The following is a 27,324-nucleotide window of genomic DNA, read 5'->3' as shown; positions in this document are numbered from 1 at the left end:
CTCCGGAAGAATCAGGAAGGCTTCCTCCAGGAAGTCAGGAAGGCTTCCTCCAGGAAGTCAGGAGGCTTCCTCCAGGAAGTCTGAAAGGCTTCCTCGGGAAATCTGAAGGCTTCCTCAGGAAGTCTGAAAGGCTTCCTCAGAAGTCTGAAAGGCTTCCTCCAGGAAATCTGAAAGGCCTCCGGGAAGTCTGAAAGGCTTCCTCCAGGAAGTCTGAAAGGCTTCCTCGGGAAGTCTGAAAGGCTTCCTCCGGGAAGTCTGAAAGGCTTCCTCCGGGAAGTCTGAAAGGCTTCCTCCGGGAAGTCTGAAAGGCTTCCTCCGGGAAGTCTGAAAGGCTTCCTCCGGGAAGTCTGAAAGGCTTCCTCCGGGAAGTCTGAAAGGCTTCCTCCCGAAAGTCTGAAAGGCTTCCACCGGGATGTCTGAAAGGCTTCCTCCGGGAAGTCTGAAAGAGTTCTTTTGGGAAATCGAGAAGACTTCCTTTGGGAAGGCGGGAACGTTTCCTCCAATAAGTCGAAAAGGCTTCCCCTTCGGGAAGTTGAAAAGACTTTCCCTCCGAGAAGTCAAGAAAGCTTCCCTTCCGGGAAGTCGGGAAGGCTTCCTGCGGGAAGTCGAGAAGGCTTCCTCCGGGAAGTCGCGAAGGCTTCCTCCGGGAAGTCGGGAAGGCTTACTCCGGGAAGTCGCGAAGGCTTCCTCCGGGAAATCGGAAAGGCTTCCTCCAGGAAGTTGTGAAGGTTTCCTCCAGGAATTCGGGAAGGCTTCCTCCAGGAAGTCGGGAAGGCTTCCTTTGGGAAAACGGGAGGGCTTCCTCCGGGAAGTCGGGAAGGCTTCCTCCGAGAAGTCGGGAAGGCTTCCTCCGGGAAGTCGGGAAGGCTTCCTCCGGGAAGTCTGGAAGGCTTCCTCCGGGAAGTCTGGAAGGCTTCCTCCGGGAAGTCTGGAAGGCTTCCTCCGGGAAGTCTGGAAGGCTTCCTCCGGGAAGTCTGGAAGGCTTCCTCCGGGAAGTCTGGAAGGCTTCCTCCGGGAAGTCTGGAAGGCTTCCTCCGGGAAGTCTGAAAGGCTTCCTCCGGGAAGTCTGAAAGGCTTCCTCCGGGAAGTCTGGAAGGCTTCCCCCGGGAAGTCTGGAAGGCTTCCCCCGGGAAGTCTGGAAGGCTTCCCCCGGGAAGTCTGGAAGGCTTCCCCCGGGAAGTCTGGAAGGCTTCCTCCGGGAAGTCGGGAAGGCTTCCTCCGGGAAGTCGGGAAGGCTTCCTCCGGGAAGTCGGGAAGGCTTCCTCCGGGAAGTCGGGAAGGCTTCCTCCGGGAAGTCGGGAAGGCTTCCTCCGGGAAGTCGGGAAGGCTTCCTCCGGGAAGTCGGGAAGGCTTCCTCCGGGAAGTCGGGAAGGCTTCCTCCGGGAAGTCGGGAAGGCTTCCTCCGGGAAGTCGGGAAGGCTTCCTCCGGGAAGTCGGGAAGGCTTCCTCCGGGAAGTCGGGAAGGCTTCCTCCGGGAAGTCGGGAAGGCTTCCTCCGGGAAGTCGGGAAGGCTTCCTCCGGGAAGTCGGGAAGGCTTCCTCCGGGAAGTCGGGAAGGCTTCCTCCGGGAAGTCGGGAAGGCTTCCTCCGGGAAGTCGGGAAGGCTTCTTCCGGAAAGTCATGAAGGCTTCCTCCGGGAAGTCGCGAAGGCTTCCTCCGGGAAGTCAGGAAGGCTTCCTCCGGGAAGTCGGGAAGCCTTCCTTCGGGAAGTCATGAAGGCTTCCTCCGGGAAGTCGGGAAGGCTTCCTCCTGAAGTCGGGAAGTCGGGAAGTCTCCCTCCGGAAAGTCGGGAAGGCTTCCTTCGGGAAGTCGGGAAGGCTTCCTCCGGGAAGTCAGGAAGGTTCCTCCGAGAAGTCGGGAAGTCGGGAAGGCTTCCTCCGGGAAGTCATGAAGGCTTCCTCCGGGAAGTCATGAAGGCTTCCTTCGGGAAGTCATGAAGGCTTCCTCCGAGAAGTCGGGAAGGCTTCCTCCTGAAGTCGGGAAGTCTCCCTCCGGAAAGTCGGGAAGGCTTCCTTCGGGAAGTCCTCGTTGGAATTTTGTGTAAGATTTCCACCAGAAAGCTTGTAAGTAAGCTTTTATGGCTTCCTTCAAGGAGGTTGTACGGCATTCTACAGGAAGTTTGTTAGATTTTTCCTAAAGTCTTTCAAGGCATCCTTCAAGAAAATTGAAAGACTTAAAAAAATATATTGAAAGGCTTCCTCTAAGAAGCTGAAAAGCATCTCCCGAAAACCTTGAATTGTTTCCTCCAGAAAGTTTGAAAGGCAATTAAAAGGGCATCCTCTGGAAAACTCGAAAAATTTCCTCTGCGAAACTTGACAGCCATCCTCTAAGAAGTTCGAAAGGCTAGCCATACACTAAAGGAGCCATTTGTTCCACGTAGTGTACAAGATCTTTGTTGTGATGTTTGATGGACTACACTTAGGAAGCTTACCATTAGAATATCAGAAACATTCCACTTAAATCCTCAAACACTGTGTTCAAAAATCCGCATGTCAAATTCAAAACTCAATTCAATTGACAATTGTAAAATCTCCAACTTGCTGTCCAGTAAGTAGTAATTGCAAGACAACTTTATCTCTGTATAACGTCGGAGAGTTAATAACAAACAGAACATATTTAACAAAAAAAATGAGTTGATATTTTTTGGCTTTTTCAATCCAGATAATCTGATTAGGTTTTATTTTGACAGATGCTCCGGCCTGTTTCTTTTGGCTTTTATCAAGAGGAAATCTTCTATCAATAGAAATTTCCATCCAAAAAAACGACCTAGCTTGTTCAGGAAAACAAATTGAAATGGTTTTAAATGTCTAAAAATCGGAAAGTTTGAAAAGCAAACAAATTTTGAGATTACATTGCAGAATAATGCTTCCAAAAACATTTTTTTTTAAATTTACCACTTTGGTGATTTTCTGTGCGGTTTTCTATAAAAAAAAACTCTATTTCAGTCGGGTAACAAGGTCTAATAAACATTAAATTTAAACAAGATGTAAAAAATGCTCAAATATTTACAAGAATTCAATAAAACTTTGGTCGAATTGTATGTACAGCAAGTAGGAAAAAACTAAAAAAAATCAATTTAAAAAAAACCGAACAAACATTTGCTTATGTGCAAAATTTTACTTGTTGTCCATTTCAATGAATCCCATCTCGGTTAAATGGTAGATCGACGGAACATATCAAAGTCAATTTTTGTTGTAGAATTCTGTTTGTTATTAACCATCATACATACGAGACACAGTTTCTCATCAACTGTTTAAATTTAAAATTAAGTAAAGTTCACTTTCATAGGAAAAGGCATAAGAAAAACCACGCCGATACTTTCGCCCGCTTGCAACCGCACCAGACAGGAGTAGAGAGCATCGTCTCCACGCCTGAAGTCTTTCGTTGCGCTTTTTTGAAAGACGGCTGTTACCAGCCGGGGACGTGAGACCACTTACCGTTCGCTCTCATCAGCAGCCGCCGAAGCCTCTGACAATTTAGCCGTGGCGGAAGCCAGACGTTCTTCCGAACGTTCCAGATCTTCCTCCAGCAGCTGAATACGACGGTTCAGGGCAGCGACTTCGGATTCGGCCTGGAAGAAACAGAAGAAGAAAAAGAAAAATGGTTAATCCACCGGTGAATGTTTTTTGTTGGGAAATTAGGAATATTTTGACAGATGATAAAGTGTTGCCAGTTAAAAAATACCTTAATGCTAACAATATTGATAATCAATAATTAGGGTTTTCCTAAACCGCGAATCTTGTGAATGTTAATTCTCTTAGACGATCACACAGGCTGTCGTTCGATTCTCGCTAACCACATTGTCCATGTTATTGTAATGATTTGTAACACAATCCAGCTCATCACTAGACACTGTGGTCATCGCGAATCGAGGAAACGCGCGTGGTGGGCGATCAGCTCGAACCTATAGAATGGAATAGCCGTCTCAATTGAACGAAATAACAATAAAGTGCCCGTAGTTTGTAGGGTGTGTTGCATAACTCCGTCGCGATGCGACACCGTTGTTGATGTTCTGGTGTTTGAATTTGATTGGTACCCAAGCAGTACTGTTGCATGACACGTAATGCCACTAGTCTACCGTCAACGTAGTGAGGAACCCTGAAATAATTTCTGGAGGGCGTCATCACAGTGCACTAAGCACTATAACAGGAATTGAATTGAACACCAAGCGGTCAGTAGTTGGCGATTAAAGAATGCATCAATTGGGTTTTTGATACGATCGAGGCGGCGGTGACGCGTCGATCCAATGGGAATGGAATTCTTGTTCCGTCTCGGTTGAATAGATGTAGAACGTTGACGGATGAGTTACGTGAGGTAACATGCTTTGATTCGGAACAGTGAGGAGTTAATATGGGGGAAATGTGTGAAAATACGCTCAATGATGCGTGAATCAACATGTTTTTAGAAATGAAAGTCGATTTCCTGTTTTTTTTGTTCAAGTTTCAAAGAGCTTGCATACACACCCAACCAGCGAATGTCAGATTTTCTAACACTTCTGCACTAGAACCTGCCAAAACCTTTATAAGAACTGGGCATATGCGGAAATGTTAGATTTCTTCACAAAAATTGCAAGCTTCTTTTACTGGTATTGCAAGTAAAGCTTGCAAAATTGTAAGGTCTTATACAATATTTGTATAAGAATCTTGCCGTTTTGCATATGCCCAGTTACAGTCAGTTACAGAATTTTTAGAAAATCTGACATACGCTGGTTGGATGCAGGTGCAATGGAACAATATTTATTCAGAAGATTCCATAATCAGCATGCTCTTAACGTTTAAACCGTCAATTTGGTACAATGTATACCAAAATATTATTTTCAGAATCATAGATATAAAGTATTCACTTTGCGTTGACTGTTTGATGATAATATTAAAAAAGTAATGCTGAATAAACGTTAAAATATCTTTTGCATCCCTTATTCCGCTTAACTGCCATACCATTTCGCATTAAGTTCATTACAAACGGGGAGATCCCCCTATCGACGCTGATATGAATTCAGTAATCAACGAATCAAACGATATTATTCACCAAAATACATGTCATTTTGTAATGACGACACATCCTTCGCCATCGCCGTGGCATTACTCTCACCTCGATGGAATGTGTCTGATAAGTTGAGTCCATACGCTTCGAAGTGCAAACAAGGGGTGGTCACACTTTACAAGGGCACGTTTCTTCATTTGCAGTCCCTTATCGGTGTGTTTGATCAATCCTAACGAATGGCGGTGACTCACACCGGACTCCAGCGAGCTAGACCTAGCGAGCACCTTATTTAAATATTTTCTCACATGCCTAATGAGGTCTTGTCGCGTCTTGTGAGTGTTTTTTTTTCTTCGATCAGCCATATTTGCAGACTTGCTGTGATCGACCGACCGAGTTGTGCGCTCAGAGCGTGATCACCTTAATTAATTTAATAAAGTCATTAAGATGCTCGTATCCTTTCGCGAGAAACGCGATTCCGAAATCGGAAAAAAGGAAACTCAAATTCCGCTTACGCGCACTCGTTCTCTTGATTGATTCAGCATCGGCAGCAATGTTTTGGAAGTAATTAACGAGTGACCTTGCCTGCGCGAAGACTCATATCGATCGTGCTCATCACGCGTATGACATCATCTGGCTCGATTCGATTGATCATCCAGCCTCAGTGGATCTCGGATGTGATGGAAGCCAATGCACACAACTAGCAGCAGCACAGTAATAGGATTCCCTCCGTAAAAGGACCACAAGAAAAGGATGGTCTTATATGGCGATGCGTGTGAGTTACCGACCGAGGTCTCCGAGTTTTACCTCGTCAAGAGATGGTCAGCTGTCAGATTGGCGAGCATTGTTCAAATATGGTTTGAGTGCTATAGTGGCAGCAGTATTGAACCAAGGGGCATCAGAGGGTGGCAGCTCGTTGCTGAGTAATCCAACCAGCACTAACTGTGTGCCATATGCTGCTGTTCGAGAATTTGCTGTGCTGTGGTAAGAAAACACTCGCCGTGTCGTCGTCGGATCGGACACAGTCGTTTAAACGATGATGACGGCGGCGGTTGGCTATCATCGCCGCAACAGGCACCATGATGGTGAGTGGTGAAACATTGCCGATCTGGTGCTGCTTTCGCTTTCCACAAATGATGTCATTCTGGAACGGATCTTCGAATGGGGGCTATGTCTTGGTGGGAAGCGTACAAAAAAGGCAAAAAGGCAACTGTGGAGAAAGTGATTTGCATTAAGTCTGTTTTCGTAGGTATGACCATTGAATGCTGTGAGTCCGTTGATATTTTTTATATTATATTTACGTTATTTGGATGGGGTTCTGCCAAATCGCACCAAGTGCCATTAAAAAATTAACCATTTTTTGCCCAAATTTTCATATAGCAGATTCAATTAATTGCAAATCGTATAGGATATCTCTTGGCCCTATAACTGAGGACATCTTACAACAAATGTACGGAGGAATAAATATAAATTAATTTCTGATTTACCTTTACGAACAAATTATCCCAAGTCAGTCGAAAGGTTGGTGCGGTTTGGTTGCACCCCGATCATTTGAGTATCGAAATTGGTTGTGCAGATGGTCGTCAAAGCAGCATAAATCGAGACAAGTTATTTTATGGCAGAAACAAAAAATAACATTGACAGATGTGCAATTCAAAAATCCATTGGAAACAATGATGTAACATATAACATATAACGTAAGCGCTGACTATCATAAAAATGTTTGAATACAAAAACAAAAATTTGCCCTTATTTTTCGAGAATTTCCTCGGGAAATTCTTCGGAATTTCCTCGGGAAATTCTTCGGAATTTCCTCGGGAAATTTTTCGGAATATCCTCGGGGAATTCTTCGGAATTTCCTCTGGAAATTCTTCGAAATTTTCTCGGGAAATTCTTCGGAATTTCCTCGGGAAATTCTTCGGAATTTCCTCGGGAAATTCTTCGGAATTTCCTCGGGAAATTCTTCGGACCTTTCTTGGGAATTTCCTAGGCAAATTCTTGGGAATTTCCTCGGGAAATTCTTGGGAATTTCCTTGGGAAATTCTTGGGAATTTCCCTAGGAAATTCTTCGGAATTTCCTTAGGAAATTTTTGGGAATTTCCTCGGGAAATTTTCGATATTTCCTCGAGGAAATGCTTCGGAATTTCCTCGGGAAATTCTTCGAATTTCCTCGAAATTCTTCGAATTTCCTCGAAATTCTTCCGGAATTTCCTCAGGAAATTCTTCGAATTTCCTCGAAATTCTTCGGAATTTCCTCGAAATTCTTCGAATTTCCTCGGGAAATTCTTCGGAATTTCCTCAGGAAATTCTTCGAATTTCCTCAGGAAATTCTTCGGAATTTCCTCAGGAAATTCTTCGGAATTTCCTCGAAATTCTTCGAATTTCCTCGAAATTCTTCGAATTTCCTCGGCAAATTCTTCGGAATTTCCTCGAGGAAATTCTTCGGAATTTCCTCGGAAATTCTTCGGAATTTCCTCAGGAAGTTCTTCGAATTTCCTCGCGAAATTTTCGGAATTTCCTCAGGAAATTCTTCGAATTTCCTCAGGAAATTCTTCGGAATTTCCTCGGGAAATCCTTCGGAATTTCCTCGAAATTCTTCGAATTCCTCAGGAAATTCTTCGGAATTTCCTCGAAATTCTTCGGAATTTCCTCGGGAAATTCTTCGGAATTTCATCGGGAAATTCTTCGGAATTTCCTCGGGAAATTCTTCGGAATTTCCTCGAAATATTCTTCGGAATTTCCTCGGGAAATTCTTCAGAATTTCCTCGAGAAATTCTTCGGGAAATTCTTTGGAATTTCCTCGAGAAATTCTTCGGGAAATTCTTCGGAATTTCCTCGGGAAATTCTTCGGAATTTCTTTGGGAAATTTTTCGGAATTTCCTCGGGAAATTCTTTGGAATTTCCTCGAGAAATTCTTTGGGAAATTCTTTGGAATTTCCTCGAGAATTTCCTCGGGAAATTTTTCGGAATTTCCTCGGGAAATTCTTTAGAATTTCCTCGGGAAATTCTTCGGAATTTCCTAGGGAAGTTCTTCGGAATTTCCTAGGGAAGTTCTTCGGAATTTCCTCGGAAAATTGTTCGGAATTTCCTCGGGAAATTGTTCGGAATTTCCTCGAGAAATTCTTCGGAATTTCCTCGAGAAACTCTTCGGAATTTCCTCGGGTAACTCTTCATAATTTCCTCAGCAAATTCTTTAAAATTTCTTCGAAAAATTCTTCGGAATTTCCTCGGGAAATTCTTTTGAAATCCCTCGGGAAATTTTTTGGAATTCACTCGGGAAATTCTTTGGAAGTTCCTCGGGAAATTCTTTGGATTTTCCACAGGAAGATCTTTGGATTTTTCACGGGAAAATCTTTGGAATTTTCACGGGAAATTCTTTGAAATTTCCATAAGAAATTCTTCGGAATTTCCATGGGATTTTTTTGGAATTTCCACGGGAAATGATTTATAGTTTCTACAGAGATTTAAAAAAATCCACGCATTTTTTCGGGATTTCCTCGGGAAATTCTTCGGAATTTCCTCGGGAAATTCTTCGGAATTTCCTCGGGAAATTCTTCGGAATTTCCTCGGGAAATTCTTCGGAATTTCATCGAGAAATTCTTCGGAATTTCCTCGGGAAATTCTTCGGAATTTCCTCGGGAAATTCTTCGGAATTTCCTCGGGAAATTCTTCGGAATTTCCTCGGGAAATTCTTCGGAATTTCCTCAGGAAATTCTTCGGAATTTCCTCGGGAAATTCTTCGGAATTTCCTCGGGAAATTCTTCGGAATTTCCTCGGGAAATTCTTCGGAATTTCCTCGGGAAATTCTTCGGAATTTCCTCGGGAAATTCTTCGGAATTTCCTCGGGAAATTCTTCGGAAATTCTTCGGAATTTCCTCGAAAAATTCTTCGGAATTTCCTCGGAAAATTCTTCGGAATTTACTCGGGAAATTCTTCGGCATTTCCTCGGGAAATTCTTCGGAATTTCCTTGGGAAACTCTTCGGAATTTCCTCTGGACATGCTTCGGAATTTCCTCGGGAAATTCTTCGGAATTTCCTCGGGAAATTCTTGGGAATTTCCTCGGGAAATTCTTGGGAATTTCCTCGGGAAATTCTTCGGAATTTCCTCGGGAAATTCTTGGGAATTTCCTCGGGAAATTCTTGGGAATTTCCTCGGGAAATTCTTGGGAATTTCCTCGGGAAATTCTTCGGAATTTCCTCGGGAAATTTTTCGGAATTTCCTCGGGAAATTTTTCGATATTTCCTCGGGAAATGCTTCGGAATTTCCTCGGGAAATTCTTCGGAATTTCCTCGGGAAATTCTTCGGAATTTCCTCGGGAAATTCTTCGGAATTTCCTCGGGAAATTCTTCGGAATTTCCTCGGGAAATTCTTCGGAATTTCCTCGGGAAATTTTTCGGAATTTCTTCGGGAAATTCTTCGGAATTTCTTCGGGAAATTCTTCGAAATTTCCTCGGAAATTCTTCGGAATTTCCTCGGGAAATTCTTCGGAATTTCCTCGGCAAATTCTTCGGAATTTCCTCGGGAAATTCTTCGGAATTTCCTCGGGAAGTTCTTCGGAATTTCCTTGGGAAATTTTTCGGAATTTCCTCGGGAAATTCTTCGGAATTTCCTCGGGAAATTCTTCGGAATTTCCTCGGGAAATTCTTCGGAATTTCCTCGGGAAATTCATCGAAATTTCCTCGAAATATTCTTCGGAATTTCCTCGGGAAATTCTTCAGAATTTCCTCGAGAAATTCTTCGGGAAATTCTTCAGAATTTCCTCGAGAAATTCTTCGGGAAATTCTTCGGAATTTCCTTGGGAAATTCTTCGGAATTTCTTTGGCAAATTTTTCGGGAAATTCTTTGGAATTTCCTCGAGAAATTCTTTGGGAAATTCTTTGGAATTTCCTCGAGAATTTCCTCGGGAAATTTTTCGGAATTTCCTCGGGAAATTCTTTAGAATTTCCTCGGGAAATTCTACGGAATTTCCTAGGGAAGTTCTTCGGAATTTCCTAGGGAAGTTCTTCGGAATTTCCTCGGAAAATTGTTCGGAATTTCCTCGGGAAATTCTTCGGAATTTCCCAGGGAAGTTCTTCGGAATTTCCTCGGGTAACTCTTCGTAATTTCCTCAGGAAATTCTTTAAAATTTCCTCGGAAAATTCTTCGGAATTTCCTCGGGAAATTCTTTTGAAATCCCTCGGGAAATTTTTTGGAATTCACTCGGGAAATTCTTTGGAAGTTCCTCGGGAAATTCTTTGGATTTTCCACAGGAAGATCTTTGGATTTTTCACGGGAAAATCTTTGGAATTTTCACGGGAAATTCTTTGAAATTTCCATAAGAAATTCTTCGGAATTTCCATGGGATTTTTTTGGAATTTCCACGGGAAATGATTTATAGTTTCTACAGAGATTTAAAAAAATCCACGCATTTTTTCGGGATTTTCACGGGAAGTTCTACATTTTGGTTTCATTAGTTTATTACAATAGAATATTCCTGAGTACATGCTGTATAATTTATACGAAAAGTATAAAAATGTGATAATTCCCAAAAAAAAAATAGTGATTAAATCTCATATGATCTGCATAGAACGAAACTTTGCCGCTAATTATCTTCATACTTCATTTTTGTCGCCCTATCGCTTTGCTTCTTATCTCTTCTATTATGAATATAAACATTATAAAAAAGTTCTCTACAATCCAAGTGCAAGTATAATAATCCCATATTTGCATGTTTTCCTATTACAGTATAGGCCAGTCATGCTTTATGGGCCGTCACCTCTGACATCATCGCACAAAATCCATGCGGATTGTACTCAAGGTTAGCGAATGCAGGGCCACGGGTAATACCCGAAAACCAATACCGGCTGGACGAATCCGCTAGAAAACCAAATACGTCTATGAAAACATTTGGCCAAAAAAACCGAAAACTTCCGTTGCCGGTGGTGCCTTTCCACACACCACACTCGAGAGAGCAAGTGCCGGCTGAAAGCCGGGGCGTGGTACCAACCACCACGTTGTCGAAGCGAAAGAATTCCACTGCTTCAAACCGAGCCAGTGTGCCGGTAAACCCAATGGAAGTACACAGTTTGCGAATCCCGCGATTGAGTTGTTTGCGGCAAATCAATTTCAATCGTCGTCATCCCAACCCGCCCGGTTCGCATATCGCCAACGGTGTCACCATCGACGGACGACGTCGACAGGACGGATGAGCCATCAAGGTTGCCTGCCGCAACTACTTGACACACAAGAAGATAATTCCAAGTGTCTTTGCGCTATATGGAACGAACTCACCATCACCACTTCACCGATGATGCGTGGTCTGTGTCTGAGCCGCGAAAGCCGGCTTCTCGGTTTCCTAATGAGTAAACGACCCCTCCCCAGCCGCGCGGCCACCTTCGCCACTTGACTGACTCGATTAAACTGCCTGCCGTAGAGTGCCCACTTAATGCGGTGGTGTTAGTAGTAGCTCTTTCTTCGCGACGAGTGAATGCGGCGAGAGGGCGGGTGGTGGCCCGCTCAGTGGGAGCCAGCAGTAGTAAAAGCCATGAATGCTAAAAACGTGATATCAGCAAAAGATCGTCCACCGCACACTGCCAGAAGCAGAAGAGTCTGGTGCACAAGGCCCAAGCGGACTAATAGAATGCGACTAGCCGGTGAAGAATACGAAGAAGCGCGCTTGCACGAGAGTGGTAAAAGGTGTTTTTGCTGCTTCGGGATCGAGGTCCTATGCGCCCATAGCTGGGTATTGGTAGCATGTTTTTTTTTGCGATCGAGAAAAAAAGTGCAATGATGAGAAAGTATGTGGGATTTTGCCTTGTTCCACAGGAGGAGTCAATTACTCATTCATCTGTGCACGGTTCATGTGCGATCTGCTGAACATGATGTTTGCAGTGCTGTGGAATGTAATTAACAAGGGACTAGCAGATTGTATACACATATTGAAGTGATTGCGTTCCCACACATGTTTGATGTTTAAAGGTTCTGGCTTTCTAATGAATTGAATATTCTAAGGGACACATGGGATCAGTGGGATTGGAAATGTGCTAATTTTGTTCCAATATATTCTTTGAAACAGCACCACGGTTCAACTTCACTGATGGAGAAATTAAGAGCATTAAAATCACGAACAGGAGCTCAATATAAAGTATTCCGTGTTCTATAAAGGAAAATTTTAACTCTGGTTTGGTGAGCTTCCAAATGGTAGGTTTATTCGGGTTGAAAAAAAAACTCTATATTATCCCCAAAGTTAAACATCTTTGAAAGTGCGAGAGAATTTCATGAAGTTAGTTTATATATCTTGGACACTTGATTAAGCAAATAAAGGACAGGTCAGATCCTTTAAGAAATAAAACTTCTTAAAATAATTGTATAATGTCGCATTGACTTAATCGTAGGTATTAACAAGCTTGTTCCATCTAAATATTTGTTTATATGTGATTATGGGTATATGATTCAATGGCCAAATCAAATAACAAATGAACAATTTTGTATTAAAAAACATAGCTAATAGAGATGTTCATAGAATCGATGTTGATCACAACATTGATTCATTCCCAACGAAAGATCTGTTCAAACAATTTCTAGAGAAGAACAAACCAAACAATCCCACCGTATGATAATCATATGCTCGTATTGCTCGTAACGAAAACAAACTGAAAGGTTACATCGAGACTCCAATCACATATAATCACTTTACTATAGCCTGGTGGATTCAAATCGATCAATTTAGCTGTGTGTTGAACTAAATTCGAACTGTGAACTGTGTGTTGAATCTAAATTTGTTAATAGCTTGTCATAGAGTGCAATCGGGTATCGTGGTTGTTAAGGCATACCATGGTCGCGTTTCGCGAAAGAAGCCTTTCATATCTGCCAAAATTAACAAGAAGCGACTGGAGTATGCTCAAAAACAGCAGAGCTGCAGAAGTTCTGGTAGAATGAGAGATTTTTTTTTGGAACCGATGGAGTGCTTAGAGTATGGCACGAACCAACTACAGGAATGTTTGAAAAAAATGCAATTCCTTTTTGGGTATTTTACTCAGCAACAATTTGCTAGATTTATTGTGATAGACTGAGAAGCATTAATGGTGGTCATGTTACGGGTTGGGGTTTTTTTAGTACAAACGACACTAAAATCCATTAGTTCATCAATAATTCTATGGATCGTTTCACTTATTTGGACACTTTGAAGGATCACTTGAAAGCACCGTTAAATTGGGTCATAGATCAAATTTTTATTTTGTCCAAAAACGACGGTTTAAAACTTTCTACCAATCTCGTTAAAGAGTGGCGACTGTACAATGCAGTGAAACTCACCCGCATCCTCTTCAAACTCCAGACCTCAATATCTTGGTCAATCTTTAATCAGAGGAGGTTCGAAACCCTAATGGAACGTTACTAGGTACACGAAACCGAAATGAATTCTATTTACCCTCTAATAATATAACCTAACTGTTATTTGGCCAACCACGGGAGCTCAGTGCTAACAGGTAAAATAAGTCTTTGCTTTTGTTAGTCACTGAGACCAAGCGGAATCGGAAAAACATACCATTTGTGTAATATTTCAAATGAAAGAGTATGCATAACGCAAAGAGCTCACCGAGGTCCGCAAAATGCGTTGTTTCGTGTTCCGGTTAAATATTATTTGGTTTGGTATTTGGAACTTTTTCATAACTTTGACGAATTTTCTGAATTATGTCACTGATCACATGAATAAATATTCGAAGCACCACCGTAACTGTAACACGTAAAACACATTGAAGGGTATTGCACATCCAGCCAAAACATTTATTTTGGAAACAAAAATCGAGTAGCACAAAACTGTGACAGAAAAATTTGAAACGCGTCTTTCCGTGAGCACAGCTTACTCCCTTTTTCCATTGCAAATCGGTGGGATCATGGAACAGAAAGTTCGAAATCACACGATACAGAACTTAAGCCAATTTGAAAAGGTTCTCATAAAAAAGTGACAGAAGATCTCCCCAGCCAGATGCTCAAAGAAAAGGTTGGACTGTTTATTTGTTTAACTTATAGCTGAAAAGACAAAGTATTTTTTGCTGAAACGAATTATGACGTTTGTTTAGGTTCATTATCTTATATCTTATAAACAGTTTTATATCCAAGCCATGATGTATGGACAACTTTTTTGGCAAAGTGTATATAGTTTTGGCTTTCTTCCCACGTGATTTTCATCCCAAGCAGCACATATGTTCCACATAGATTACTGCAACTCTTATCTGACCAGATTTGGCCACAATCAAGATGCTGCAACCATTTTTGTGTGACTTGTGCTGCTCGGGATATCATAATTGCAAACATTTCTATTAATAATTTATCTCGTTATCGATTTGATACTGATACTTTCGATAAATTTCAATCATTTTGAAACGTCATGCTTGTTAGTGTCCTACAAGTGACAATTCAACTGTACACAGTAACATATTATGAAAATTAGCCACGACGGAATCCTTAATTGAATGTAAAATTTGGAAACAGAATGTGTACCAGATCATAATTTTAAGATTCTGTGATGTAAATGATAAAACCATTGAAATTTCAATTGAATATATCTTAATTTTACATGACTCTACCGGAAACCTTGGTGAGCGAGCACGTGGCTGTCAAAACAAATCAAAACAAACTTCACTGCATTTCATGCAAACCGCAGGTGGCACCTATTTTACTCATATAAGAATCAACCTAAACGTAAATCTTCGCAGATGAAAATAAAGCAGCCTTTATGACGCTGCTTTTCATCGCTGCAACTCTTTGTTTTTTGCTTCTTCCGGCGAGAAATCTGTAATGCATTCAGTATACTCAATACTGAGTCTCAAATGATTCCGTCTCAGTGGACTTTCCGTGTCATGTAAATTTAAGCTATCGTTCAGCCTAATGAAGAATAAGGTACCAGTCAAAATGATTAATGCAAGAGATGGCGTTTTTTCAATGGTAGTAAAATCGAAATTTCATTACTATTGGACTACTAATCAGTGCGAACTAAGTGCAGGAGACAATCTTTTCACCTCATACTTTCCGCCACCATTTTCCATAAATTTGCAAAATACTTGATTTTCCCATACATTTTATCGATTTCCAACTACCATTCTTCCATGAGCTCATGGTGGAATGTGTGAAAATCTCAGAACATAGAGTAGCAGGCTTAACAGCACAGATAGAACTGCCGGTATCGCCACTCAGTGACGAGTACCGTAAACATGGTGCACGGAAGGTTGTTGTCTACACTTTTTAGACTGCTGCACCCTGGAAGTAAATGTCAACGAAGTAAATAGTCGGTCCCCCATTATCGAATCACCAAATCGTTTAACCTGTTAAACCTTTATCGACTCGATATCAAGAAGCGGAAATACCCGATACGATAACAAGTTCGGCTCTCACTCTGCAGACCAATGCTCGATTCCCATGCTCTACTCCTTTTTTTGTTTTCAAATAAAAATAAGAACTGTAGAATTCCAGCACGTGTAAATTTAAAACAACCTATAACTTTCTGTCGTTCAACACGGAGCAGATTTGTTACATCTACTTGAACGTACACAGATAGAAAAAGTTGTTGAAATTTACACGAAAGTAATGCACATAAAGGGAATGCCAAAAAGAGCGTAATTTTAAACGATATTTTCGCTTGGATGTATGCAATTTGTATTGCATTATGCCATTATTCATTCGATTAAGTGGTATAATGCTATACAAATTGCATACATTTGGGGTGAACTTGATGGAAAAGATTCATGTATGCTCAGATTAGTGTAATTTTCCGCGTCTGTATTTTTTATGCGCTGATTAGTTTTCATTATTTTTTTCTGTGTAAATTTACAGGTTTTGTTCGTACTGTGTATCCCGTCGTGCTATCCGCCAGACTATATTACAGTAAATACTACAGCCGTCTATCTTGTTCTCTAATCCCTCACTCTTGAATGACTCGAAAACAATTCAATGAAAAAAATGGATACCCAAAAGAAGTACAACATTAGAATAGCCACCCATTACGCTGCTCACGACATTCACACCACCCCGTAGTGGGCACCCACCATTCCACCATACAATGTGGCAGTGTGCCGTTTCAGTTCCGAGCAGAGCCATGTGCATACCAACATACACAATCAATGCTTTATGCGCACACATATCACAGTTGCCGGAAAGCGGTTCCACCATTGAAACCTGCATGTAGGGTAAAACCTACAGTTATCGGCACTCACCAGAAACGGCTCCGGTGTGTCTGTATTGGTACCTGGGCAGAGTCAGTGAGCGCATTTTTATGACTTTGACACTTCAACACAACAAACGACCGAGGGCATGCGCAAAACTCAGACTGTCGTCGTAGTCATCTTGTTGTATGTTGATGCTCCCGGATGGAATGGAATCATTGGATATCATTTGAATCCCATATGCCGTTTGGCCACACTTCACCAAAAAAACGAACACCGTCCCAAGGGGATAGGCACTCGATGTTTGTCGAGCTTCTATTCTAGCCCGTAAGGTGGTTGGCTGCGAAACGGTGTTTTTTTCCTTGAAGAGTCAACCACTTGTTAGTTGTAGGAGGAAAGTGGTTGCTCGAATAATTTGGTTATACTTTCATTCTTTCCAGTTAAGGTTTAATTGACCAGTTCGGGTTCGATGTGGCAAATTGTGAAACAAATACCAGCAAGAAGGGCGACAATTTCAGGCGATTGTAGTGGTGCGCAGCCAATTACCAAAATTCTCTATACTTTATTATTGTGCCCAAAAACAGAACTGGCAAGGACGCTATTCATGGACGAAAGGTGGTTAAAAATCAGACAACCTTTAACAGCACCTTGACAGATGTCATGTACGCAAACATGCAGAAAGCAGAGAAGCAAGGTGACGCAATTTGTCATCCGAGTGCTGAGCAACTGTTATCTATCTGCTGATTAATCATGTCTATTTTTGTAGAGACGAAACAATCCCTGCAAGAGCTGGTTTTCTATTGTCTGTAGGTTTGACCCTCGATCTCCAGAAAAAAAAACTAAATTGACGAAGAAATTGATCACTTACTTCCTCGCGTCGCATGACTTCGCCTTGCAGCTTTTTGTGGAATTCCTCGCATTCATCCTTGTACTTTTCCATCTCCTCCTTGGTCTGTCGCATCTTCTTTTTCAGCACATCCAACAGGGTGCCACTTTGTTGCAAATTCGCTGCCATGACTTTTCGCTATTTGTAATTTGCTTTAAGCTTGACTTAAGTAGATATGAACTAAATACACTAAATGCTATTTGGAATGAATTCCTTTTTTTGCGCTTCTTCGCCGGATTGCAGAGGATCACTATTGTTGCACGATCTTCTAATGGATAAAAAATAACCAATTTGGTAATTTTCAAATTCGTAAGAAGTTAATCCGAGAAACCTTCTTGCGAATGAAAATTTTAATCACAACCACACTCTCAACAGTATCACATATCACATGCACCGATGAACGCAAAAGCACCATCAAATTCCTCCCTGGTATCCAGAAATCATCCCAAAAAAGAACATTTGCACCCTCTTCCGAAGGTAAATAGCTTATTTTTTCCCTAATACTCGAATCCCAACAAATAAATATCGCACTAATTCACTAAGAACCCCTGGTCGTAGGTCACTTGTAAGCTCCACACCCTCACTTTTGCTACGCCCTCTCGCACAAAAGCCCTAACAGCGGTCCCCCCGACGACGAATGTTGTCCTTCAATTCCGATTTTCAGGCTCAACTAATTCAAAAACAATAAAACACGAGTAAAAATCCAAAAGAGCCATGCAGTGGTTAGAGGCCCCAAATTATAGAAACTGCAGGCACGGGGCTTCACGCGAAAAAGTAGTACTCACTTCGTCAACAACTACTACAATACTGACTGGCGTGAGCCCACCGCGAATCGAACCGACTGTGACACACCGCATCCAATCCAAGCAGCCATATCCAGCAAGCGCCAGTAGTGCCAGATTCCAAGATGGCGGCGCGCCCATAGAAACCCGTCGTCGTCCCGTGCCCATCATCGTCCATGTAGGACGCGTCTGTGTGGTGGTTCTGGGCTGCAAGCAAGTGAGTGCGAGTGCCCCCATGTTAGCCATCATCATCCGGTTCAATGGTCCCACTACCGACTGGAAGCATCTTTGGGCCGTACACAAAGTGGGAGATCGTAAACCTGTGCTCTGTGTGTATGGTGCCAAGTTATAGCCTAGTCCAAAAAAGGACAAAATTGCGATTGCCTTAGCCTTCGCCGCGGTTATGCCAGTAATTGGCCAGATGTTCTTGACCCACTGTGTGCCGCTGGCTGGACGGATGGACATGTGTGTCTTCGAGTTTGTGTGCCACAGAAGACAAACCACTCACGACCACTGTGTATACGAGCGTGGAAGCTAAGCGGCGAGATGTCGCAACGCTACCGTCACGTCCGTAGCATGTCATACTGCAATGAATGAGTATTTGAGAAAGCCTTGCCCGTATCCCGTATGAAGTGATCAAAACATAATAGAATTATCTTTTTCGGGTAGATTGAAAGGTGGTTTTCATTCACGAAAACTATCTTACACAAACGAGTGCTACGTATGATTCATAATAAGCTTTTATGAGAGCACTCAAACAGAGCTGCCAGATTTTTTTCAAACGGTTCGTTGGATAATAACCAGGATACTTCCAGTAGTTTAAAGAACATGTATCTGCAAAATATTCTACTTATTTATTATTTTCCTACTTCTTGACTGCCCGAAAAGCACAGAGACAGTTCACAGTTTTTAACGACATTTTAATACACTATTAATGATCAGTGTATTACTTCTACGTGAAGTTAAGCCAGTGGAGATATTTCAGCTTCCACACTGATATTCTTTCCTCTCCCTTCATACGGGAGTTTGGCAGAAGGAAGGTCGTGCGATTTATACCATCGCAAATATTGCCCTCCACTGGCTTTTAAATCGACTTCTATAAAACATTCTTCATGCCTGCCGTGTCCTAACAGAACTATCAAATCTATATTTTCGCCTCTAATTCTATTCTTAGACGCACAAAGTTTGGAAGATGATATTAGCCTTCCCATGGCGTTATAATAATGTTTTAATAATTTTATTCGCTACTATTATTGCAAACAAATAAAATTAGTTTATTTGCCTTAGAAATAAGTGCTTGTTCACGATTTTAGAAACTAAGTAGCACGAACCATCAGTGTTCTAAAATGTCATTTGACATGTCATTTAAGGATTCTAATTGGGTCCTAAAATGAAGAATCGATATTCGATTTTCTTTCAGGGAACGATGAAGTTAATCATCCTGAATGCGTCAGTTTTTCTTCCGACTCAAAAGTCGAAAGGAACATTGTTTAATTTGAAATTTAAAAATAGATGGAAAATGCTTCCTCGACATTTTCGGTCTTGTTTGACGTACGGAATAATATGATTCAAACGCACTAGCAAACACATTAATATATGGCCTGACGTTTTGGGATGATAGTTAATTTGTTCTGATATGTAGCTATTTCAGTAACAGACGTTGCTCATCCCAAAACATGTCTTAAAAAGTCTCAAACACAAAAATACGATTTTTACTAGCTTAGACTATAATAAGAATTTATATAAAATCGGTTCATGTATTCTTGACCGATTCACTATCGTTTGCAACCATAAACGATGTAGGGCTTTAGGGCCCAATTCGCTGCATAATTTTAAATGAACTCATAATGCTTCCCAAGAAACAATTGCCAGTTGAATATGTAAACATCAGTATTGTCAGATTTATTCAGCCAGCGTTGAAAAATATTGTACTATCATACGTGATAACATTAAAAAAACAGATATAATGTTAATTCAACTTGTTTGCGACTTGCTTATCAAGCTAGTTTGATTTTGCGTTTCTAAATACGTTTATTTCATTACAATGCTACACTTATTAAGGCATTGTTCAACATACTGGAGATAAGATGAAAAATAAATTGGAAACAGGATACCGGTATCGATCCAACGACCTTTGAATCCCCAGCCCTCTTGTTTACGATCGACTATATTTGTCACCTTGGATAGTACCAAGCTGAATTAGAAATATGAACCGTGCGTTGATGAATAATACTGGTTGAATAGCTGTAATATGATCATTACTCAACAAAATTTCCAACAGTCGAGCAAAAGCCTAAAAGAAGTTCGATGACGTTATAGTTAGTGTGATGTCATTCCAAACAGTGATTTATCAGTCTTGGTGTTATAGTTTGTTTTAATGAGTGTATCAGTCTTAAAGTAATTGTTACGCAAACTGCAAACACACCTCTAACAACAGATAATTACTAAATTAATGATTTCGTGTGTGTTACTTCTACGTGAAGTTAAACGATTTACAATGATATGGAAATGCTAATATCATCTTCCAAATTCGGACGTACATGTTCATGATAGCATTAGAGGCGAAAGTATAGAATTGATAGTTCCGTTAGGATACGGCAGGCATGAAGAATGTTTTTATAGAAGTCGATTTGAAAGCGAGCGGAGGGCAATATTTGTGATGGCATATATCGCACGACCTTCCTTCTGCCAAGCTCCCGTATGAAGGGGGAGGGAAGAATATCAGTGTGGAAGCTGATATATCTCCACTGGCAAAAGGAAGCTTTGTTCTCTCCGAGGCAGCCAAGTTGGTTGCGACGAGACGGACGCAATGAGAAAACAGAACTGTGCAATAAAAATCCTATTCGACTAAATGCTGATGTCATATTAGAAATTTGGAGACAGTACTCGTCGATAGCAAATCCTTCCGCACGCGATGGCATATGAGCAAGTCAAACCACCTTCCTTTTGCCAGTGGAGATATATCAGCTTCCACACTGATATTCTTCCCTCCCCCTTCATACGGGAGCTTGGCAGAAGGAAGGTCGTGCGATATATGCCATCACAAATATTGCCCTCCGCTCGCTTTCAAATCGACTTCTATAAAAACATTCTTCATGCCTGCCGTATCCTAACGGAACTATCAATTCTATACTTTCGCCTCTAATGCTATCATGAACATGTATGTACGTCCGAATTTGGAAGATGATATTAGCATTTCCATAACAGATAATTAGTAAGTAAGAAATAAATGCCCATATTTTATAAGTGAGTCGGAGGAAGAATCGGTGGTAAATCTCGAAAATATTGACGAGTGGCTTGAAAAAACAGAGAACATGGGAAACTCGCCGAACGAGACACCTTTACCAGTGTACAATGAGAACCTACGAATGCCAATCATGCCATCAACTCAACCGTCTACTTCGAGAGTCGAGGCAAGGGCTATATCTGCCAGTATTCATCGAACTTTGGACCATCGACAACAGCCGTGGAGCATGCCGCAACATGTAGCGAATCGTGATACATGTGTGAACGTCGGAAATATTCCAATAACTGCTGTGAGTTACCAATCATCGATCAATGGATATCTAGCGACGATGTCGGGTCCCGTCTACTCTATAGCATCAAAGGGACCAATTATGATAACAGCTCAAGGAGCGAACAATCTTCACCAGATAGATCAAAACCTACAGCGTTTGTCATTAACATCACAAAGTATCGGACAGCCGCAGATTATAACGTCGATCCCACGACTAGCCCCGGCTCCACCTCAGCAACAATGTCCTCAAACCCTTCATAGCGACCCTATACCGCTGGATAGTGGTCACTTGGATGCGAGACAAACAGTGAGAGACTTGCTCAAGTTTGGTGGGGATTGGGATTGGGGATTGGGCCAGAGGATTGGCCACGATTCATCGCGGCGTACGAGCGAACTACCAAAATGTGTGCCTTCAGAAATGACGAATTACTGGACCATCTTGAGCGAAGTTTACATGATAGGGCGCTTAACTCTGTGAAAAGTCTCCGATTCTATCCAGACAACGTTCCGGTGATTTTAAATCGACTGAAAACACTCTTCGGTAATCCAGAGTCCATTATTGAAACAATGGTTCGGAGGGTTCGCATGATGCCACCTTCAAAAGCTGACAAAATGGAAACGATCGCTGACTTCGGCGTTGAAGTACAGAACCTTTGCGCCAACATACAGGTGTGCAGAATGGACGAACGGTTGTACAACATTTCTTACCATCCACGCTGAAAATGGTCATTCCATCGAAAAGCAAGTGGAGCCTCTACTCTGCTGGATTTCAACCATTGGCTAGGAGACATGGTGGAAGCCTTTAGCAAGGTGATCAGACCGGCCATGTGGTGTAAACCACAGAGATACGAGCACATGTCGGAGAAAAGGTCCAGGAAAGAAGAAGCATATATTCATGCCCATACCGCGAATTTGCAAACTGAAAGTTAATCCTGTTTAGCATGCAGGGATGAGTGCAGCCAGTGTTGTCCTACACTCTGTGCAAAAAATTCTGCTCTTTGAGTTTACTCCATCTAAACGATTTTATAATCTTAGCTAAGTAGATGTAACTAATAGAGGGATATTTGTATTTTCTAAATGCCGTGTCAAACTATTGAAAAAATGCACACCAGTGCCACAGGAGCGCGCGCGCTGAAAATACACTGGAGTGTTTTCACTGGAGTGTATTTTCAGCGCGCGCGCTCCTGTGGCTCTGGCGTGCATTGTTTGACAATTTGACATGACATTTAGAAAATTCAAATATCCCTTTATTAGTTACACTTACTTAGCTAAGATTATAAAATCGCTTGGATGGAGTAAAATCAAAGAGCAGATTTTTTCGCACTGAGTGTAGGACAACACTGAGTGCAGCACCCTCGCCACATGTAGTAGATTTCTAGAGATATCGCCTAGGGAACGATGGGCGTTTATTAACGACAAGGAGATATGTCTAAAGTGTTTAACCAAGCACTTTAAAACGTGTGAAAGGAAGGTTCTGTGTAACTTTAATGGTTGCAGCTTTCTGCATCATCGTTTACTGCGTGACGATAGTAAACACAATAAACAGCCAACAAGCAATCCAGAACAGTACGCTTCATGCAACACGCACCATAGATCGGCCGGTAAAATTCTACTGAAGTACATTCGCTTCATAGTACGTAACAACGGAAAATCGATCACAACGTATGCCTTCCTCGAAGCTGGATCCACTTCAACGCTGATGAGCATAGTTTGTGGGAGGAGCTGAATCTGAGCGGTGAGAAATCACCATTATGCATTTCGTAGACTGGTGGACAAGTAAGGTATGAACAAGACTCTGTAATGTTTTCGACCGATATCATCGGTGCCCAATCGCCAGGACAAAACTTTCACCTCCCGGAGGTACACACAGTCCGAAGCCTGGACCTCCCTTCTCAATCCTTATCAAAGTCGGATCTCGCGAAGCAATTCCCTCATCTGTGGCTCTGCCTATCGAATCGTACGCTCAAGTGAAGCCTCGTATTCTACTTGGCGTCGATAGCTCTAGGCTTGAATACCCTCAGACTCCAAAGAGGGAAGTGAACATCAACCAACTGCGGTGCTAACTCGACTAGGGTGGCTGGTTTACGATCCATGTTTGGTTCCAGTACGGAACATGCCGAGGAACGAGGTGACATACAGTTATCATATCTGTCAATGTAAGGGGCTTCAATCCGAACTCAAGAACTATTTCTCGTTAGACAGCCTTGGAGTTAAACTTGTCGATAAATCTCTGATATCAAAAGATGATAAGCGGGCATTAGGTTTACTATCGAACACAATTCTCCAAAACAAAAGGTACGAGACTTGTCTACTTTGGCGTTACGATGAAATCCGACTACCGAAAAGCAAAGCCATGGCCCTGAAGCGACATGATTGCTTAAGCAGACGCATGGAACGAGAACCAGCGCTAGCCAGCGCTCTGCAAGTAAAAATCCAAGATTATAAATCCAAAGGATACATTCGCAAGCTATCAGTAGAGGATGAAGCAATGCACACTAGGCGCACATGGTATCTGCCGGTTTTCCCTGTAGTGAATCCCAATAAACCAGGTAAAATCCTAATTGTTTGGGACGCTGCAGCCAAAGTGGGAAATCTCTCACAAAATTCGTTCCTGATAAAAGGTCCTGATCAAGTCACACCGCTTCAGCATATTCTTCAACGATTTCGTAAGTTCCGCACTGCAATTACAGGCGATATTCGTGAAATGTTTCACCAAGTCCGTATAAGCTCTGAAGATCAACATTGCCAGCGATTCCTCTGGAATGAAAGCGATCTCAATAATCATCCATCGACCTACGTAATGACATTTACGTGCTACGAAGGTAATGACATTTGGTGCTACCTGTTCGCCAAGTAGTGCACAATATGTTAAGAACCTGAACGCAGGACGATTTGAGCGTCAGTTTCTGAAAGCGGTGGAAGCGATCTGTGACGGCACGTACGTGGACGACATGCTTTACAGCATCGAATCAGAAGTAGAAGCAGCAGAGATCGCTACGAATGTTCGTTACATACACGCCGAAGATGAGTTCAAGATTCGTGGATGGTTGTCGAACTCTAAGAAGGTGCTAGATGCCATGGGAGCGCAGAGTCCACCCACAAAGACCTAGGTAAAGCAGCAGAGCTCGCAACATGAAAAGGTCTAGTCCCTGGTCCACCAATTTTTGAAAGTTGCTGATGTAATACTGTAAACAAAGATCTTCCCCTTGTCTGTCGTACCCCATTATGAATGTCTTCCCCTTGTTGTCCATTTCAATGCCTGTCGTAATCTCATCCGTATGTCTTCCTCTCGTTGTTGTCTTCCAAAAAAGGTTTGTTTGTTTCGTTACAGATGTTAAACATCGCGAAGAATGTCAACTTTGTGAGCATCAGCATCGTAATTACTTAAGTACCCTCAAATCCTTTCCTTTCCTACTGTATTATTGTATTCCCTAACCCCAACCAAACCGCGAGTCTTTGGGTTCCTCAAAACTAACATTATGTATAAGAATCAAGAAATATATTGTTAAACTTGATTTCGGCTCCGTAAGGCTTCACGGCAAATGAGCCTTCCAAATAAACACAAGATTTAAAAAAATGTATGCTTTTTATATAGGGAGGTACTGTATGAAAATAATACAAATTTGTAAGATTTCCATGCAATGGTTGAATTGAAATCTTCCGTAATTATATATGTCAAAATTGTATACAGTTTATTTAAGGTTTTTATGCAGAACTGTATTAAAATCTGCCATCCGCTGTTTGAGTGTTATATGCTAAACTAATTGTTGACCTGAAGTGTTTCCACTTTCACGACAGAAATCATAGTGCATTATATTTCATATAAATAAGACTTCAGTAATGCATTGCTGCATTCGAAATGCTGATCCAATGAGCTAGACTTTACTTAGGGGGCGCAGATCAGCGAGTGCCACTAGTTGTCTCTTTTACTCTCCCGCTGATTCGCTATTTGTGTCGCATAAGATCAGCAGGAGAGTAAAAGAGGCACAATTAGTGGCTCGTAGTACCGTTCTGCATCACTTTGGTAAAGTCTGGCTCCTTGATGCTGATCGACAGTATCGTTGCTTGACAGTTGATAAATAAATGTATGTTTACATCGTTAAGTCTCATTCATTAAGCCTTAAGCATGCTAATTTATGAATGATAATGAGCAATAATTTCATGCTTGGTGGTTAACCCAAGTAAGTTCTAACTGCTTGTTTTATCTCAAAACCTTTTGAGTTATTGAGAGCTCTCTAGAAACCATGTGGCCTTGCTCCATGGAAATAATAAAAATATGACAACTTATAACTTTATTTTAAGATTGACTTTTAGTTACCGATAATAGCGTCGACAATTTTACTTCATCGCCGGCTGTAAACACTCATTGCAATGTGTGATAAAAAAAAAGATATCTATATTTTAGTCAATCAAGCCAGAAACATTTCACATATAAACAAAACAAGACAAACCCTCTGCCAAAGTAGCGATTATCGCAAATTACCTGCCTAAGAGTTTTGAAGAAGATCCCATCCCGGATCGAAACGTCTGCGATGAAATAAAATTGTCAACGCTATAATTAATAAAATTAAGTTACAAATTTCGCTGTCAAAAGTCAATCGAACTAACCATCTCCGGATTGGCAAGCCTACGCCTTTGCTCGCAAGTTTAACTGCAGATCTCTAGCCTAGACTGAATTCTATTAAAATCTAAGTCAAAGTTTCGGAATAGATCCAATGAATATTGTTTAATATTTACCCTGCACATTCGAATAAAGCAACTGGCACCGCTGGTCAGTTCACTGATCAAAAGAAAGACTGATGAAAAACAGAGGTAGAGCTGCGAGCTGCGAGAGATTGGAAGAAAGGGGAAGCAACACCGCTCAAAGCTCTCAACTCATCTGCCTCAGTCAGTGTCGAGCTGGGTGAGTTGTTGTGGTTGCCATTCTACGGCAGCAATGTAGGTACTGCGAAATTCCCCTTGACGTTTTTCCACACTGAGTGGTTTACGGACTATACGCTAAAGCGATCGACGTGAGAGAGTTGTTGATAGACATCTCGTTGGAAATGGCCGAAAGAAAAAGTAGTCATAAGAAACTTACTAAGAGTGATACAAGTTACAAAATTTAATCCAAGTACGAGATCCAATAGATAAATTTGGGTACATAATTGGATCTACTTCTGCTTCGCATTCGAACTCATTAAGGTTTAATACAAATATTTCTACGCTGTGGTTCACACGTTTATGCTGCAGTTATTCAACTGTTGGAACTCGCACTGCTCGGTTGCAACAATAGAACTTCAAAATGGAAACACCTGTTGTGAGGGTGGCGCTTCCGCTTTATTTGTCATTCATGATGTGCCATCGTCGCTCGAGTTCTGTATATCGAACGGCAACGAAACCAACGGCGATCTCTCCCCTCGACTCTATTTCAGTCATTATTGTTCCCGTTGTTGGCGATCTACCGGTGCTGGACACATCAAGGTGGATCGAGAGACACGCATGAATTTCAAAAGCAGCACATTCATGAATAATCCATACACGTTGGTCACAATAATGAAGGCACCCCACCATGTATAATGCGGAAGATTTAGAGATACTTCCCTCGATTGGACCAGAGCACAGAGAACACGCTATTGTGGAACAAACGACCACGCGTTACGCTTCAATAGTTTCGATCAATGCAACGGTCACTCACTCAGTCAGTCTCGTGCGATTGAATCGATCCGCACTGTGACAGATGTGCTTCGACTGGATTCCACATGCAGCGCGCGTCCAACTGGACTGCCACGGCCAGCAATGTGGAACAATAACCTACCTTCCATCGTATCGTGACCCTGTTCTGTGTAAAATCAGGATCTGCGCTCACGACACGACCATCAACGGGGCTAAGACTGACCTTCACGTGACGCGCCGCGGCGCCACTAGGCTTATGTCAAAGTCGTAATAAATGTTCGCAGTGTTACGAGCAGGGCGGTGCAACACCCTTCCCGCAGGTGCCCCTCCACCATTAAACCGCACAGTGACATTGTCGACGGCGAC

At 42.0% G+C, this 27,324-nt stretch overlaps 1 protein-coding gene across 24 annotated transcripts in view; it reads right to left on the bottom strand.

Moving 5' to 3' along the window:
* The window catches only part of LOC134227607 (tropomyosin-2), a 129,953-nt gene that overhangs the window by 56,014 nt on the left and 46,615 nt on the right, over positions 1–27,324 (bottom strand). For 19 of the 24 annotated variants that reach the window (XM_062709221.1, XM_062709218.1, XM_062709212.1 and 16 more), the window contains one exon: positions 3,437–3,570. In XM_062709221.1, the coding sequence (XP_062565205.1) occupies positions 3,437–3,570 (134 nt within the window). Of the gene's footprint in view, positions 1–3,436; positions 3,571–16,986; positions 17,273–17,789; positions 17,901–27,324 lie in introns of those variants that run through there. The other 5 variants (XM_062709217.1, XM_062709223.1, XM_062709222.1 and 2 more) reach the window with 4 other exon arrangements.

Source organism: Armigeres subalbatus, chromosome 3, assembly GCF_024139115.2.
Source record: "Armigeres subalbatus isolate Guangzhou_Male chromosome 3, GZ_Asu_2, whole genome shotgun sequence".
Classification (NCBI taxonomy): Eukaryota; Metazoa; Arthropoda; class Insecta; order Diptera; family Culicidae; genus Armigeres; species Armigeres subalbatus.
The sequence above is the reverse complement of the archived record's forward strand: the minus strand, read 5'-3'. Positions and strand labels throughout refer to the sequence as shown.